Source organism: Rattus norvegicus, chromosome 8 (genome assembly GCF_021556685.1).
Source record: "Rattus norvegicus strain SHRSP/BbbUtx chromosome 8, alternate assembly SHRSP_T2T, whole genome shotgun sequence".
NCBI lineage: Eukaryota > Metazoa > Chordata > Mammalia > Rodentia > Muridae > Rattus > Rattus norvegicus.
The window spans coordinates 47,622,501-47,640,008 of record NC_141541.1 but is presented as its reverse complement, the minus strand read 5'-3'; the positions used below and the strand labels follow the sequence as shown (position 1 = coordinate 47,640,008).

Genomic DNA, 17,508 nt, shown 5'->3' with positions numbered 1-17,508 from the left:
AACCCAGGATAGCTAAAACAATCCTGTACCATAAAAGAACCTCCAGAAGTATCACCATCCCTGATTTCAAACTGTGGTATAGAACTATAATAATAAAAAGAAACAAATGGTATTGGCATAAGAACAGATATTTTAATTAATGGAATTGAATTGCAGGCCCAGATGTAATCCACACACCTATGGATACGTGAGTTTTGACAAAGAAGTCAAAATTATACAATTGAAAAAATAGCATCTTCAACAAATGGTGACGATCTAACTGGATGTTGGCATAGAGTAGACTGCAAACAGATCCATATCTATCATCCCGCACAAAACTCAAGACCAAGTAAACGAAAAACGTCAACATAAATCCAGATACACTTCATAGAACAGAAAGTCGGGGATATCCTTGTACTCATTGGCACAGACAATTTCCTGAACAGAACAATAATAGTGAAGGCACAATTAATAAATAGGACTCCACGAAACTAAAAAAACCTCTGCAAGGCAAAACACACTGTCAGTAGGGCAAACCCGTGGCCTACAGTTGGGAAAAGAGCTTCACGAACTGCACCTCTGACCAAGGACTGATATAAAAAAATATGTAAAGAACTCAGGAAACTAGACATTAACAAAACAATCCAATTTAAACATGTGGGTTAGATTTCTAAGCAGAGAATTCTCAAAAGAGGAACTGAATCTTAAATGGCTATAAGTACTTGGAGAAATGTTTGGCATCCTTAAAAAATGCAACTCAAAACACATTTGAGATGACATCAAAATAGCTAAGATCAAAAACGTATGTGTCAGCTCATGTTGGTGAGGATGTGGATGAAGGGGAAACCTTTTCCATTGCGGTGGGTGTATGAACCTCTATAGCCAATATGGATATAAATATGGTGGTCTGTTGGGAAAAAATAGGAATCTATATACCTCAAGATCCAGATATACCGCTCCTTTGCATATGCCCAAAAGATATTCCATCCCACCACAAAGACATTTACTCAACCATGTTCATTGTAACTTTATTCCTAACAGCCAGAAACCGGAAAGCACCTAGATCTTCCTTAGCTAAAGAATCAAGAAGGAAAATGTGATACATTTACCTAAGGAAATACTACTCGGCTGTTAAAACCATGACATCAGGAAAATTTCAGGAAAATGGATGAAACTAGAAAAGAGTAATTTGAGCGAAGTACCTAGAACAAGAAAGACAAACATAGTATATACTCACTTAGAAGTGGATATTAACTGAAATGTAGAGGATAGCCATGCTACAATCCACAGACCCACAGAGGTAAAGCAACAAGGAAAGCTCAAACAAGGATAGATGTATCTCTCTGGGAAGGGGGAAATATATATAACAGGAAGGAAAAGGTAAGTAGAAGATGGATACAGAGAGTACTGGGAGGTACAACTAGAACTGAGGTGCAATTCAGGGGCAAGGGTACGTTAGAGTCCTACTGTAATCAAAATTCCTAGAAATCTATCAGGGTGATCCTTATTAAGACTCCTGGTAGTGAGGGATACAGAGGCTCAACTGGTTATCTCTTATAACTAGCAAAAACTTCTAGTGAAGGGACTGATACACCAACACAGTTATAAAACTTTTACCTACAATTTGTCTTGCCAGTATGATATATTGGGATCATGTAGCACAGAAATTGTGTGTGTGTGTCTAACTAATGACTAGTAACTTGAGACCCCTGCCCTGAGAGGGAGCCCATGCACGACACTGTCTGGAGGACCAGAAACCAGAGGCCATATGTCCCAGAGATCTAGGATAGAACCAAACACAAGTGGGAACAGAAGTACCAATGGAATGGTGCCTTAATGGTATTCTGTTAAACTCATAGATTGGTGCCTAGCTTAACTGTCACCAGAGAGACTTCACGCAGCAACTGATGGAAACAGATGCAGAGACCCACAGCCTAATATATGGAGTTTGGAGTATCGTGCTGAGATGGGGAGGAAGGATTGCAGGAACCAGAGGGCTCCAGGACACCACAAGAAAACCCACCGAATCAACAAACTTTGGTTTACAGGGGCTCATTGAACCTGACCCAACAATCAGGGGAGCCTATAAGGGTTTAACCTAGGTCCTCTGTATATATGGTATAGTTGTGTAGCTTAGTGTGTTTGTATAACTCTTAACAGAGGGTTGACAGCTGATTCTGATGCTTATGCTGCTTGTGGGAACCTTGTCATCCTACTGGATTGTACCATTTAGCCTTAGTACAAAGGGAGGTACCGAGTATTGTTGCAACTTTGTTGGTTTGATATCCCTGGGAGGCCTGCCCTTTTATGAAGGGAAACTGAGGAGGAATGGATGGGGAAAGAAGAGGAGGAACTTGGGGGATATGAAGGGAGGGGAAACTGCAGTCAGGATGTAATACATGATGGAATACTTTGAAAGAAAGAAAAAAGGAAGGAAGGAAGGAAAGAAAGAAAGAAAGAAGAAAGGAAGGAAGAAGGAGGTTTTAGAATTTTAGGACTGGGACACCAACCCAGTCACAACCTATTGCCTATTCTACCTATAAGATGTGCTGGAATAATGGTGGCTCAGAACTTTTGGCAATAACCACAAGGTCTAACATGAAGCCCATGCCACTAATGGGAGACTATGCTCACACTGACTAGATGGCTAGGAAGAGGAAGCTCTGGATAGCTTTCAAACTTTGGATAAAATCAAATACAAAGGAAAAAAAGGTCAATGAAATGATTCCTAATGATATTCTGCTATACTCACAGATTGGTACCTAGAACCAATCATTATCAAAGAGAATAATCCAACAGCAGCTGATGGAAACAGATGCAGAGACTCATAGCCAAGCATCAAGTGGAAGGACAACCAAAACTGGATACCTCTATCAGGTCCTACCCGCTCAGAGCTCAGCAAGATCAGCAAACAACAGTGGTGGAGAATCATGTGTCAATATTCAGGCCAACATGTGTAGGCATAATACACCATTGAAATAATTACAAAATAACGTTGACATCAAAAAAGATCATATTTAATGTGCAAAGTAAAATACATTTCTCGTCAAGTAACTTTTGAGATAACATATAAAACAAATTGTAAATAGCTCCACCATCAATGAACAAATGACTTCAAAGATGACATAATAGCAAGAGTTCAACATTACTTTATATGTGATGACCTATGACCAATAACTTGGACACATATGATGGAAGGAAAGAATTTAGAATAAGTCATTCTCTGCATTCTCTGATTACTGTGGCATGTTTGTGTCCCCCCCCCCCCTCTCTCTCTCTCTCTCACACACACACACACACACACACACACACACACACACACACACACACACCATTGTAAAATAAAATAGAAAATGAACAGAGAGGCAAGGTTGTAAACACGTTCCTTTGGCATTCTGTCCAGAAAGCAAGTGCAGAAAGGAAAGGGTAGGTGTTAGGTAGGAGTGACCATGGTGGTTTCTGAGAAGCAGAATGTTTGCAACTACAGCCTGATGAAATGGGTGGTTACTCCACATTCATGGTCTATGATGAATATAGATGTGGCTATTAAACTGTGGGTTACTTTTGATTCTTTAATGTTAGTATGTTTAGTATTTCTAATAAATTGTGGCTGTCTAAAAGGACCTACAGTATCCTGAGTTACATTAGTGTCTACTTGATTTCTTGTGTGAGTAACTGACTGTGTGTAGAGTATCTCATTTTAGAGATCCCTAGACAGTACATCACAGCACCCTGGTTACTGGAAGGCCCTGTCTTTAAAGTGCTTTGAATAGGTCCCAACAGAATTGCTCAAACTTACAAGAAATGTCTTATAATTTCCAGATATGGAAGAAGTTTTCAACCACCATGTTGATAGACAGAAATTTGATTTTTTAAAAAAAAACATTAATTATTCCACTGTGGACAACTAATTTTCTTCTTGAACACAGCTCTACATTTTGTTCTTGTTTCCTCTCTTGTTCTTCTTCAGAGCTTGTTTCTTCTTTCAAAATAAGATTGTACCAGTTGAGAAAATCCCTGAAACAGGTAGATGTAAAATAACGTGGAGAAAATTACAATCAGGACAAGAGGGAAAACATATTCACTGAAAGTTTAACTAGATTTTATACATAAAATGTATGTATTTTATTTTCCTGGCATTTTGGAGCATAGAGATAAAGAATGGTAAAGGAGTCAGACATGTTCCTCTGAAACAGAAGAACCACATGCTTTTCCTGTGGAATGGTACAGCGCTCTGATTAACAGACATTATACCTACACTGCATTTCCTGTTTTTAAAATAAATACATCTGTTTCGATTTAATTGGCCTTTTGGCAGATGTCAGAGAACTTTATAAAACCAAAGTGGGTGGTGAGAACCTAATAAGAAATAATCTAGATTTGTGCCTTTCAAGGGGTAAAATTAAAACCCAAGAAACATAAAATCCAGAAGACATGCACAAGAAACAAGTTTGGATTCTCTCAAGACTGGATGTGAAAGGCTCAGTTTAATTTAGTTTTCATTAGTTTGAATTCCTGAGTTTTTGGCAGAAATCTGGAGTGTACTTTCTCTATTGAAAATGGATATAAAATTCCCAGATAGTGAATTAGAGAGAGAAAATAAGTTTGTGAGCATCTTTAGAGTTAGGTAACAAATATTTAAAGATAGTGGTGAGTAGAGAGTACTCACACAGAATGAAAATTAACACAACATATGTGTTAATCAGACAGATCAGACACTTCATCACATGACATGAAAGAGTCAGAGGGTGGACCTGGAGGGAGATAAAATCTGGAGTGTAAAAAATGACTAAATAAAAAAAGTAGAAAAAAAGGAACACACACACAAAAAAAACAGAGAAATATAAAATAAATACATATCTTTGAATGGTGAAGGAAGTGGTAATCTGATGTTCATTTCAATTTAATATGCCTTGGAAGTTATAGATGCCATGTGTCCTGGGAAATAAGTCATAGACTCAAATTAAACTGAATCAGACACTATTCAGAAAACACTTAGGTATGTTCATTTACTTCCAGGCTGAGACATTTCTTAAGAAATACGTGCCTCAGGGCTGCCTTCACATCCTTATTCCTCAGGCTGTAGATCAATGGGTTGATGGTGGGTGTCACAAGATTGTGCAAAATTTGAATAATTGCACTAAGCTGTGGGCTGGGGTTGGGCTGCAGGTAGATGATGATGACTGGTCCATAGACACACATGATGGCTGTGAGGTGGGCACTGCAGGTGGAGAACGCTCTCTGCCTGCCTTCTGTTGAGCGGATTTTTGAGATGGAGATCCCAATTCGAGTGTAGGACACAACAATGAGAAAGAAACAAATGAGAGATAAAAGGCCAACGTTTGTGAAACCTACCCTCTGTGCTAGAGAGGAGTCTTCACAAGCCAGAAGTAAAACAGCAGGCATGTCACAGAAGTAATAACTCACCTCACTGGGGCCACAGTAAGGCAACTGGAAAGTGAGGGAAGTTAGGATAGTGGAATGTATACAGCCACTCATCCAGGTCCCTGTGGCCAAGGCACAGCATACTCTGTGGTTCATGATGATTGTGTATCTCAAAGGGAAGCATATGGCAACAAAGCGGTCATAGGCCATCACTGTGTATAGGAAGCACAATGTACAACCCAGACAATGATAGAAGAAGTGTTGGACAACACATCCCTTGAAAGAGATCCCTCCACCCCATCCTGAGAGATATGACAACATCTTTGGAGCTGTAGTGGAACAGAAACACAAGTCGAAGATGGAGAGGTTGCCCAAGAAAAAGTACATGGGAGTGTGCAGTCGCGGGGAGGTAGTGATTGCAGTAAGAATGAGAAAATTTCCTAGGAGGGCACAGGCATACATTGTTGCAAAGAAGAAGAGCAGGACATTCTCCAGGCCTTCTGTCTCAGGGATGCCCAGCAAGGTGAATTCTGTCACCATCGTGTGGTTTGTCATGTTTATGGATGAATCAGCTCCAGGGAGCCTGTGGAAAGAAATTCTTGGTGAAATTTATTTTATGTGGATTAGAAGAGTTTAAATCATAGGGGTAAAGATAAAAGATGCTAATGTTTACAGATAAATGTTCTAAATAGAATTGTCTTTCCTGAGAATGGAATGTGTTTATGTAGTTTTGTTTCTAATTGGAGATGATGCTCCTTAAAATTCTTACCCAGAAGATAATGTCCAAGGGCAATTACAGATGGTGTCCTTCACAATCTCATCCAGAAAGTAACTTCCAAGGTTAGTATCCTCTCTTCCCTTCTTTATAAAAACGGATCTGATTCCATCATTCTAGATGTTCCATTGTGGTTCTAGAGTGAACAAAAAGATTCTAAAAATGAGTAGTGAGGAAGAGGCAGGCAGGGGTTTGATAAGGATAGGGAAGAGTTGGGTGTGAGCATAAGCAGGATACATGATACACAGGTGTGAAATTGTCCATGAACAAACTTAGTCAATTATTTTTCCAATCACATTATTAAACAGCTTCTAGTACTGGAGCTAATGAGAATAAGAAACTACAGTATTCAGAACAAAATTACCAGAGCAAAGGATATACTTTGCAATTTTAAGTAAAGTGATTTTTGAACCTCACTGAAACTGGAATTGAATAATTACCCTAAATTTTTTTATTCGGTTGCATGAACATGTGATCTCTCCTCTTTTGAAAAAAAGAGGATTTGTGTTTGCACATGGGATTATCCTGTGGTTTGTATGAAGGAAAACTGAGAATAACAGTGACAGAAGGCTCTGCAAGCACTTCTTATAGGCTAGAAGTGTTTGCCTATTGTAATTAGCTTTCCTTCTGAAATACGTACTATACATCTCACATATACACAAATGAACACACATACACAGGGAGGGAGGGAGAGCAGGAGAGAGAGAGAGAGAGAGAGAGAGAGAGAGAGAGAGAGAGAGAGAGAGAGAGAGAGACATACAGAGAGGGAGACAGAGAGACAGGAAGAGAGAGAGCCCTAAACATCACTGTTTGTATTTTGCTTTGTGTTAAATTTTTAAAGGAAATTTGTCACACATGTCTCAGGAGGTAAATGAAGGATGTGTAGAAGTTCAAAAATGGCAACTTCCTAAGTACTTTATTAAATAAATGGATGTAAAGAACACCAGTGTAAACACCAGATTTTACACAATAAAATCAAATGCACTCAAAAATATGAAGTGTAACTGCACATACCAAAGAAAGATTGTATCCAGTTTTTTAGGTTCCTATGTAAATATAAGAATGTGTCACATGTAACAGCTATTAACATGTCTATTCTTGATTATGACCATTTCTAGTTACTATTTTTGAAATTTTCCTATATATTTTGGTGTTTGTTTTAGTGTTTAATACGGTGCACTCTTTAAATGCTAGGCTGTTTCTTAAAGTTTGTTGCCTAAATCTCTACCCACACCCTTCCATAGTATGCCATTAGTGACTGAAAGACTGAACACTCAGATAAAGGTTAAGGACACATCTGGGTACTTACTAAGACAACAGAAGGAGAAGATGATGGCACTAGTGAATGTTGTCTTCCTTTTTCCCTCCAGCAGATCTGAGGAGACCCACTATCTAATATATAAGTAGGAACTGAGAATTCTTCCTCCTTTGCATCACTTTTCAGTGGAATGGCATGTGTCTAAGTGTGCTTCAACTCCCTGGTAGCAATTCCCTGTTTGGTTCCAGGACCTGCAACAAGTTGCAACATAGGAGATTTTAAATAATTGTGATCTTCCTCTGGGTATTAATCCCAAGAGGAATGAGTATTATTAAGAAAGCATCTCATTAACTCCTTTGTTTAATTGTGTTGTGGTAGAGGAGGTTATTTCCGTATCTTTAGTGAACACTTTTAGGGACTAACCTATTCAAAACTCTTCACTTGAAACCTCAAGCATACGTCTTGGATACCTAACCCGTTATTAAATATTATAAAACCTGGTAATTCTGAAATCCTATTTGTCACATACTGACCTATGTGCTGAGGCAGGGTTCTCTGGAGGTGGGAGAAATGCTGTCTCAGAAAATATTCTCTTAGCTGGGATCGTGGAATCAATAGAGACGATATACTGGGGAAAGTTACAGCAGTTTCCTAGCTGGGGCATTGGCATGGATGCTGTGAATGAGGAAAAGGAGCTCAGGGAATCTAGTAGCTGGGGCTTACAGAGCCTGTGTCTTCAGTTTCTTAGAAGAAGGATCACAAATTTAATCTTATCCAGTTGTATAACAAATCTGCCAGAGTGATAGATGATATTCAAGTTCAACCTGGGAAATTTAGTATACAGGTCTCAAAATAAGGGATCAATCATAATTTGAAGGTAATTTTTTTCTATTTTTCATTGCCATAACAAAATTCCAGGGGTTGGGTATGTTGTAAAAAGTAAGGTATTTATTTAGTTCCCAGATCTTAGGGGTAGGATAAGCGCAAAATTCAAAAACCATAGATGAAAATAATTCCATGAAATTTCTGTGTAACAATAAACATACCTGCTACTTGCTCCTATTAATCTACTCTTTGAAAAAGGAAATAATTTTCATTTTCAGTTTTGTTAGAAGTATGACAACAATGTTTGGTGAGAGAAACAGCTCAACATACTAACAAATGATAATTAGTATATTTCCAGGAAGAGGTAGGACGGTTTTGCCGTAAATAGTAAGATGTGTGAACTGCTTGGCTATACAAGGGAAGTGCTTATGAAGACAACATCAGTGCCAAGGAAGATGCAGGTGTGGGAGCTGCTGTGACTTCTTGGAATTGCATCTATAACCTGAGAACTTGGTAGATTATGATGGAAATCTATGACCAGTACATGGGTGACATTGTTATGACTAAGTGCATGACCATTATACAAGGAGCATAGAAAAGATCGTGTCTAATCCCAGGAACATAAACTGGTATTCTATTTTAATCAGATAATCCTGGAGAGATCCAATATACTTGGAAATATCTTGGAAAAAAAAAACAACCTGCATCTCAGCCAGGAACTATATCAGTGTTGATGAGGTTGGCATCATCTTTACTGCCTTTGGCGTGGGTGAGATAGCATGTGAGTTTCACCACAATCTATCTGTTCTCATTCACAACTGACAGTAGAAAGTTAACACTCCGTGGAAAGATATTCAATTTTGATCTCTAATGGGATACAGTCCCTAGACAGAATGAAATAAAGATATCGAATCTTAACATTTCCCATGCTAGTTCTTTCCTTTCTGGTGTGCCAGTACATGTGGACACATCTTTAGAATGATGCCCCATATGTCATCTTGAATCATTAGGAACTCTTTCCTAAACTTTACCCAGGAAATTCTGGGTGAGCAATAGAAATATCCAGAGACTCAAGTGACAGACAACTTCAAAAATTGAGGCAAAAACTGGGAAATGATCCTTTGGGCTACCTGACAATGGAGTTAGTGATATCTGGGTACTTCATGAAGAAGGCACTATGATACCTACCAGAGCAGCTCTTCCTCCTGGATATGGCCAGCAAAGAGACATTGAGCAAATCGGGGGTGCTCAAATGAAATTCCTAAAGCTCCCTTGGCATCCTAGAAACATTCATGGGGAGTGCAAAGGCCATTCTTCCCCAAAAAGTTTTACTCCAGAGACTAATAAATTGCAGAGTTGAGATGACAGCACAGTGAAGGATTGGAAAACAAATGATGGCAAGACATAAGGTGGGTACAGCAGGCAGAGAGTGATTTTTGCCTGGACTCTGATGAATAGATTCTCAGAATGTCAATCCCGATGTGTGCATAAGAGACAAAAACTGAGAAGCATCAGAGCCAGAAACTCAATATTGATGGAACCCACCTGCATCAGTCAGCTATCAACACAAGCCAGATGTAACTTTGCAAGATTGTAGACAGAATCCTAGCATGGCTGCCCTGCGAGGGGCTGAACAAACAGGTGAAAGAGTCAGATTCAAATACTTATACCCAACCAATGGACAGAAGCCAGAGATTCTTCTGGTTGAATTAGGGAGAGTCTGGAAGAAGTTGAGGAGAACTGGAACCCCATAGGAAGATCAGCAGTCTCAACTGACCTGGCCCCTGGAGATCTCTCAAACACTGAGCCACCAACCAGGCAACATACACACTAGCTGATATGAGACCCCCGATACAGCAGAGGGTGGCCTGGTCTAGCCTCAATGAAAGAAGATGCACCTAAACCTTGAGAGACTTGAGGCCCCAGGGAATGGGTTAAGAGATGGGGACTTTTTCTTGAAGCCAGGGGAGGAAGAATGAGATGAGGAACTGTCATGAGATGAGGATAGACTGGGAGGGGAAATTGTAAAAAAATGTAAAAATATTAATAAAATAGTAATAATAATGTTGTTGTTGTTGTTGATGATGATGATGATGATGATGATGATGATGATGATAATGACGACAACGACGACGACGACGAAGACGACGATGACGATGACATGGATATGATTTGACCCAAAGCAGGTAAACTGAAAAGTTAAAAAAATCAAGATGCAGGGGTTGGGGATTTAGTTCAGTGTTAGAGCGCTTGCCTAGCAAGCGTAAGGCCCTGGGTTCGGTCCCCAGCTCTGAAAAAAAAAATCAAGATGTCAGGTTGAAGACATCCTACGGGAATCAGATATTTTTACTTCATTTGGTACTCTGTTCTGTTGATTTTCACTTGCTGGATGTACACACAGGATATTTGTTGAAGAGGCTAGAGAAAGTTTATAATAATGAGAATTGAATTATGATTCTCATTGTGCATTCCATACATAGCACATTAAAGGAAAAAAGTCAAGGACTTTATTGGTCCCATCAGGTTAGTCTAATAAAGAGCCTCTACTACACTGGTTTCTGCAGATTACTCGGAGCCCTCATTTTTATTCCTGCATTCCTGAACAACTATTTTTAAAAATGTAGTCTGATTTGTTTATTTGTGTCCACACATAATTCTCCTAATCATAATTACCCTTTCCCTTTGTAGAAACAGTTAATTCTCCATTTATTTCTTTCTAACCTGATGTACTAAAACTTGGTGTTGATTAAACTATAGTAATGTATCCTGAGCTTAAGATAGACAATGAAAATATGGCTACTGGTCTTTTGTGTAATCGGATGTTTTGTTGATTCTTTACATATAATCTGACATCGCACACAAGCCCTCTACATGCATATTTATATATTGATAAATAATAAAGAAAACAATTAAATGCTATAGAGAACAGAGAATACTGTTTGAGGCAAACATGTACTGTCCAGAGAATGAAATGATGATATACCCAAGACAGAAAGGTCCCTTATCATTTGAAATAGCTCATTTTAATTTAGACAAAATCCCAGCTTGTGCCTCCTTTAACTGTAGTCAAATGTCTGGGTGTTTAGTTAAAAATTCCTCCCAGTAATTTTCCCCATGTTTACAGGTGTGGTTGAGGCGAGGTTGACTAGTTAGTTCTTAAAATATTTGTTAATGATAAAATAATTAAATCTTCTACAATACTCAACTAGGTAGCATTACTTTCAGTTGAATACTCAGATCACACTGTTTTCTGAGCTGTTTAGTTAGCCCATATCCATATTTTTTTCTCAGGATAATTTTGGGTGCTTATATCTCTAAAGGAAGAGATTAGTTCTTTGAACATCATAGTTACTTAATGCTGTGAATTAATTTTGCTGTCAATAAAAATTTTGATAGTGAAGGCATTTACTAAGTGCTTAATATTTTCAGACCGTCAATGGTTTAGTAATATACCTGGGAATGGTTGGACTGTATATAAAATATTCCCTCCAAAGCACTATAGATATGTAAGCCCTCCTTATAATTACTCCCTTGTAGATTAATAGATATCACCAACTCCTCCCAGTATTCTCATGAATAAAGCATTGTTACACAGAACAGAAAGGGATGAAATTGAAATTGAGGAAGCTGAAGGCACAAGCCAGTGTCACACACAGTACATATGACTGTGGAACTCTGATCACCTCTTCCTTATTTCTCACTTTCTAAATGTCTTAAAGGAAAGCTCAACACCTCTGAGAAAGAGGATACATAGAAGAGTTAAATGGAGTCTTTTCAAATATTATTTGAAAGCAGAATAGTGTGGCCAAGAAAGCCAGTTTGCCTCACTCCTATGTAGGTATAGAAAAACCTCCAAGTCTGTTGTGTTTACAGATGGCGTGAGGACAAAGCAAATGTCTCTTCCCTGCATGGAGACTACTGAACAGTTTATGGCTCCTGAAGGCCATAGAGAGATGTTAGTCTCAAACAAAACCAGTCTAGTAGATAACTGAAGGCAAACTTTCCAATCCAGTGAGTTGATAGGGATTATTAACAGTGGGGTGGATGAGCAGTCACTAACAGAAATGTGGATCACTTAAAGGCAGCTGCATCACAGAAAAACCCACCCTAGCCTGGATGATAACTCATAGAAGCTGAATTGCAGAGCTCCCAGACAGGCCAGTAAGCAGCTTGCTCTGCTGGTCTGAGAGCCTTTTCTCGTAGCCAGTTATTTATTCTTTAATGTAAACTCGAGAATGGCTGGTACATATTTTATGCATTTCAGCTTTCTGGGAAAATGACATTTGACATTCTATTTACATTTACTCGTGGAACATTGTGTTTCCTAAGGGGAAAACTTGGGGATCATGTGTACAGAGGAGCTTAACCAACAGTCCTTCTTCCGACTTCCTGCTAAATTTAAATGTTCTACAGCATCTGACTGAAGAGTTGAAAGAATAAAGCCTTAGGCTTTTAATAGCCAATTAGTATGCCATTGTATAGATGTATATTTTTGTTATCCATTCCTCAGTTCGGTTGAGGGGCATCTATGTTGTTTCCAGTTTGTGGTTATTATGAAGAAAGCTGCTATGAACATAGTTGAGCAAAGATCCCTGTAGTATAATGGGGCGTCTTTGGGTTATATCTGGGTCTTGAGATAGACCTATTTCCATCTTTCTGAGAAACTGACAGATTGATTTCCAGAGTGGTTGTGCAAGTTTGCATCCCTGTCAGCAATAGAGGAGTGTTCCCCTTGCTCCTCATCCTCAGCAGAAAATGCTGTCTTTTGAGTCTTTAGCCATTCTGTCAGATGGAAGGAGGAATCTGAGTCATTTTGGCTTGCATTTCTGTGATAACTAAGGACATTGAACGTTCTGGTAAGTGCTTCTTAGTCACTAGAAATTCCTTTGATGAGGAAGAAGGTGATCCTAGATGAAGATCAGCAGTCTAAACCAACCTGGACTCCCTGAAACTCTCAGACACTTTGCCACCAAACAGGCAGTATATACCAGCTGACATGAGGTCCCCAATACATATACAGCAGAAGACTGCCATTCTGGACTCAGTCAGAGACGATGCACCTAACCCTTGAGACTTGGGGTCCTAGTGAGTGGGGAGGTAGGGTTGGGTGGGAGTATGGGGGACATTCTCTTAGAGACAAGGGGAGGTATGGGATGTGGAACAGTCAGAGGGTAAACAGGGAGGGGGATAAAATCTGGACAGTAAAAAAAGATTAAAGGATAAATTTTAAAAAAGAAAAGAAAAACAAAATACTGAAACAAAAAAGAGAAATTCCTTGGATGAAAATTCTTTGTTTATCACTGAACCCCAATTTTTAAATGGATTATTTGGCTTGTTGGTGCCTATCTTCTTACATTTTAGATATTAACTAACTCTCTGTCAGATATAAGATCTTCTCCCAAACTGTAGGCTGTTGCTTTGTCTTTTTTTTTTTTTTGAACTGCAAAGGTAGCATTTAATTCACTAAAAATGTACATTTATGTTGATGGTAATTTGTTAAATATATTGTGATATCAAAAAGTATTTATTCTACATTTTTCTAACTTAGAAGCCTTCCTAGAGAGTTGAGCTAGAAATAGTAATTAGAAATATCACTTCTACTTTTGTATATTATGACATCAATTTACTTATTAATGGTAATGAATTCAATTCCTTTAATCTTTTTCTGTTGTTAGTAAAAATATAACATTCCCTTATTCATTCAGAATTAAATAACCATTTTATAATCCACTTTCCAAACCAGATCACATGAAGACCAAGAAGAAGGAAGACCAAAATATGGATGCTTCATTCCTTCTTAGAATGGAGAACAAAATACTCACAGGAAGAAATACAGGGAAGAAATACAGAAAGAGTGGATCACAGGCTGAAGAAAAAGTCATCCAGAGACTGCCCCACCTGGGGATCCATCCTATATGCTGCCACCAAACCCAGTCACTACTGTTGATGCCAAGAAGGGCTTGCTGACAGGAGCCAGATATGGATGTCTCCTGAGAGGCTTTGCAGAGCCCTCCTGATAAAGATAAGGATTGTTGCAACTCACCGTTGGACTGAACAGGGGGACCACAATGGAGGAGTTAGAAAAAAGACTGAAGGAGCTGAAGGGGTTTTCAACACCATAGGAAGAACGACAATATCAACCAATCAGACCCCACCAGAGCTCCCAGGGACCAAACCAGCAACCAGTGAGTACACATGGAAGGACCCATGACTCCAGCCACAAATGTAGCAAAGAATGGCATTGTCCAGCATCAATAGGAGGAAAAGCCCTTGTCCTGTGAAGGCTTGTTTCTCCAATGTAGGGTAATGCCAGGATGTTGAGGTCGGGGTGGGTGGGACTGGGTGCATCCTCCTAGAAGCAGGGAGAGGGGGAATGTAAATGTAAATACATAAAATATCCAAGAAAATAAAAGTATTTTTAAAAAAATAAGGAAAGGTAGTAAAGTTCAAACCAAAATAAGATGAAACAACAGGTAGTTTTTCTGTTAAAAATCTAAAATTGTTTTGTCTTATTAATGATGTGATTTTGCTTATAGAAGTTTTTCAGTTCCATGAGGTCCCATTTATTAATTTTTTTATCTTATTCCCTGAGCCACAGTTATTCTATTCAGAAAATTGTCTCCTGTACCTATGAGTTCCATGTTATTTCCTACTTGATGATGTATTAGATTTAGTGTATCTGCTTTAATGTGGAGGTTTTTATCCACTTGGAATTGAGTTTCACGTATGTTGACAGATTTGGATCTATGTGCATTTCTCTATGTGCAGGCACCCAGTTAGACAAACACCATTTATTGAAGATGATCTCCCTTTTCCATTGTGTGGTTTTAGACACTTGTCAAAAACAATTGTCCATAGATGTGTTACTGTGTTCATGAGATATTGATTCTATTCCTTGATCAACATGTCCGTTTCTATACCAAAACCATGTGGTTTGTTATTATTATTATTATTATTATTATTATTATTATTATTATTATTATTACTACTACTGCCCTATAGTACAACTTAAAGTCAGGGGTGGTGATACCTGCAGAAATTCTCTTATGGTTCAAGATTGTTTTAGCTATCCTGTGGGTTTGTTTGTTTGTTTGTTTGTTTGTTTGTTTGTTTTTCTGTATGAAGTTGAGAATTGTTCTTTCAAGATCTGTAAGAATTGTGTTGGGATTTTGAAGGGAATTGCATTGAGTTTGTAGATTGATTTTTGATAAGATGGCCATTTTCACTATTTTAATCCTACTGATCCCTGAGCATGGGGAATCTTTCCATATTTGGATATATTCCTCAATCTTATCTCAGGGACTTGATGTTCTTGTCATATACGTCTTAGAACAGCAGTCTAACCTTGTTAGAATCAGACTCCCACCAATAATTCTGAGTTAATATTAATTTCTATATTCTATCTTGGCTGCTCTAAACTCTGGGCCCATGCTCTTGGTCCTCTTCCATGGGAGCTTTGCTTCTCTCTCCTGTCCACCCTTAGACATGGCATCTCCCCTCTCCTCCTCTCGTCCAACCTCTCCTAAGGCATGGTGTATATCTTCCTTCCTTCTTCCTTGCACCATAAGCCCTTGATCCTGAAACCCCGCCTTTCTCTTCTCCCCAGCTATTGGCTGATTGCATCTTTATCTACCAATTAGAATTATTTGGGGGCAGTTTCCCAGAAGCTACATGCAGACCTTCTCATGCAAACTAATTTGGGAGACCCAATTAGAATAAAAACAACTATACATTATTTAAAAGTTATAAAAGGGAATAAATGATTTATTATAGAAGCAAAAGCAGTAAACAAATATTGACTATGTTTATCTATACAGAGCGTCAATAGTAATTAGACACTAGGAAAATGATATAGCTCTTGACATACTATGTTAACTTAGTCAAAGAATTATAGTTTGTGACTATTAATGAAACTGTGAAGACAGTGGCAGACAATAAATGTTTAGTTTGAAAACTAGTCTTAATGGAAACACAAAAAATCTTTGTTGATACTTCATTCAATATATGATTTGAATTTATGTTTGGATTTGTGAACTTTTGAGAAAAAAGATGTTTGTAATACCATGTGATCATTCATCCTGAAAAAGTATAAGTACTGAGAACAATGATAACGACAGTAGTTGAGTTCGGTTTTTCTTAAGACCAATAGAAAGTTAGTTCCCTCTTTTTCTTTCTCTAAGCAACAAATGTTAGACTGTAGAATCTTTTCTCAAAGTTTTTGTTTCTTTCTGTGATTTTCTTTAGCTGGCAAGGAGTCAGTGAACTCCAAGCCAAAGGGCTCAGGCCAGGAAGAACCTGCAGTGGGGTAGGGGTGGGGGGCTAATCCCCCATTGGTTAACAGTAGAGTATTAATCACCAGAGGCCTGCAGCTTCTGGCTTCAGAATAACTTAGGGTCAAGATGGGTAAATGTCATTTAAAAATAAACAACTTTTATACTCACAAAAGCAAGTTTTGCCTGCTTCTGATGTTCAACCCCCTCACCTGCCTTCCAGAGAGAACCAGTGCTTGGGCCAGCTCTTGACACTGTTGTTGAAATCCAGCTTTAATCCATGGTGATTTGATAGAACTCAAGAGGCTATTTCAATCTTCTTGTATCTGTTGTAGCTTGCTTTGAGATTGATTTTATGCTCAATTTTGGAAAACTCCTATGAGGTGCTGAGGGGAATGTTATATTCTTTTGCATTTGGGTGAAAGGTTCTATAGATATCTATTAGGCCCATTTGAGTCATAACATCTGCTGGCTTCGTTATTTCTGTTTAATTTATTTCTTGCTGACTGTCCATTGATGAGAGTGGGATGTTTAAATCTCCCACTATTAATGTGTGGGGTTCGATGTGTGATTTAAGCTTTAGTATTGGCTCCTTTATAAGTATGACTACAAATGCTTTTAAGGCATAGATGTTCAGAATTGAGATGTCCTCTTGGTGGATTGTTCCTTTGATGACTATGAAGTAATCATCCCTATCTCTTTTGATTACTTTAGGTTGAAAGCCTATTTTATTGGATATTAGAATGGCTACTCCAGCTTGTTTCTTGGGTCTGTTTGTTTGGAAAACCTCTTAGCAGCCCTGCCCTCTGAGGACTTATCTGTCTGTGTTGCTGAGATGTGTTTCCTGTATACCTCAGAACAAAGTGATAGGTTCTGTTTATGCATTCATTTTGTTAGCCTGCATCTTTTATTCGGGTTTTGAGTTTAATAATATTAAGACATATTAATTACCAATGATTTTTAATTCCTGTTATTTTGATGTTGGTGGTAGGGATGTGTGTGTGTGTGTGTGTGTC

General features: G+C 38.4%; 1 protein-coding gene and 1 pseudogene across 1 annotated transcript; both read right to left on the bottom strand.

Moving 5' to 3' along the window:
• Positions 1-4,974: 4,974 nt before the first annotated feature.
• On the bottom strand, positions 4,975-5,919 carry Or10d4c (olfactory receptor family 10 subfamily D member 4C). The gene has a single exon (NM_001000467.1). It carries the CDS (start codon positions 5,917-5,919, stop codon positions 4,975-4,977), a length of 945 nt encoding a protein of 314 aa, NP_001000467.1.
• Olr1310-ps (olfactory receptor pseudogene 1310) lies at positions 9,629-9,824 on the bottom strand (annotated as a pseudogene).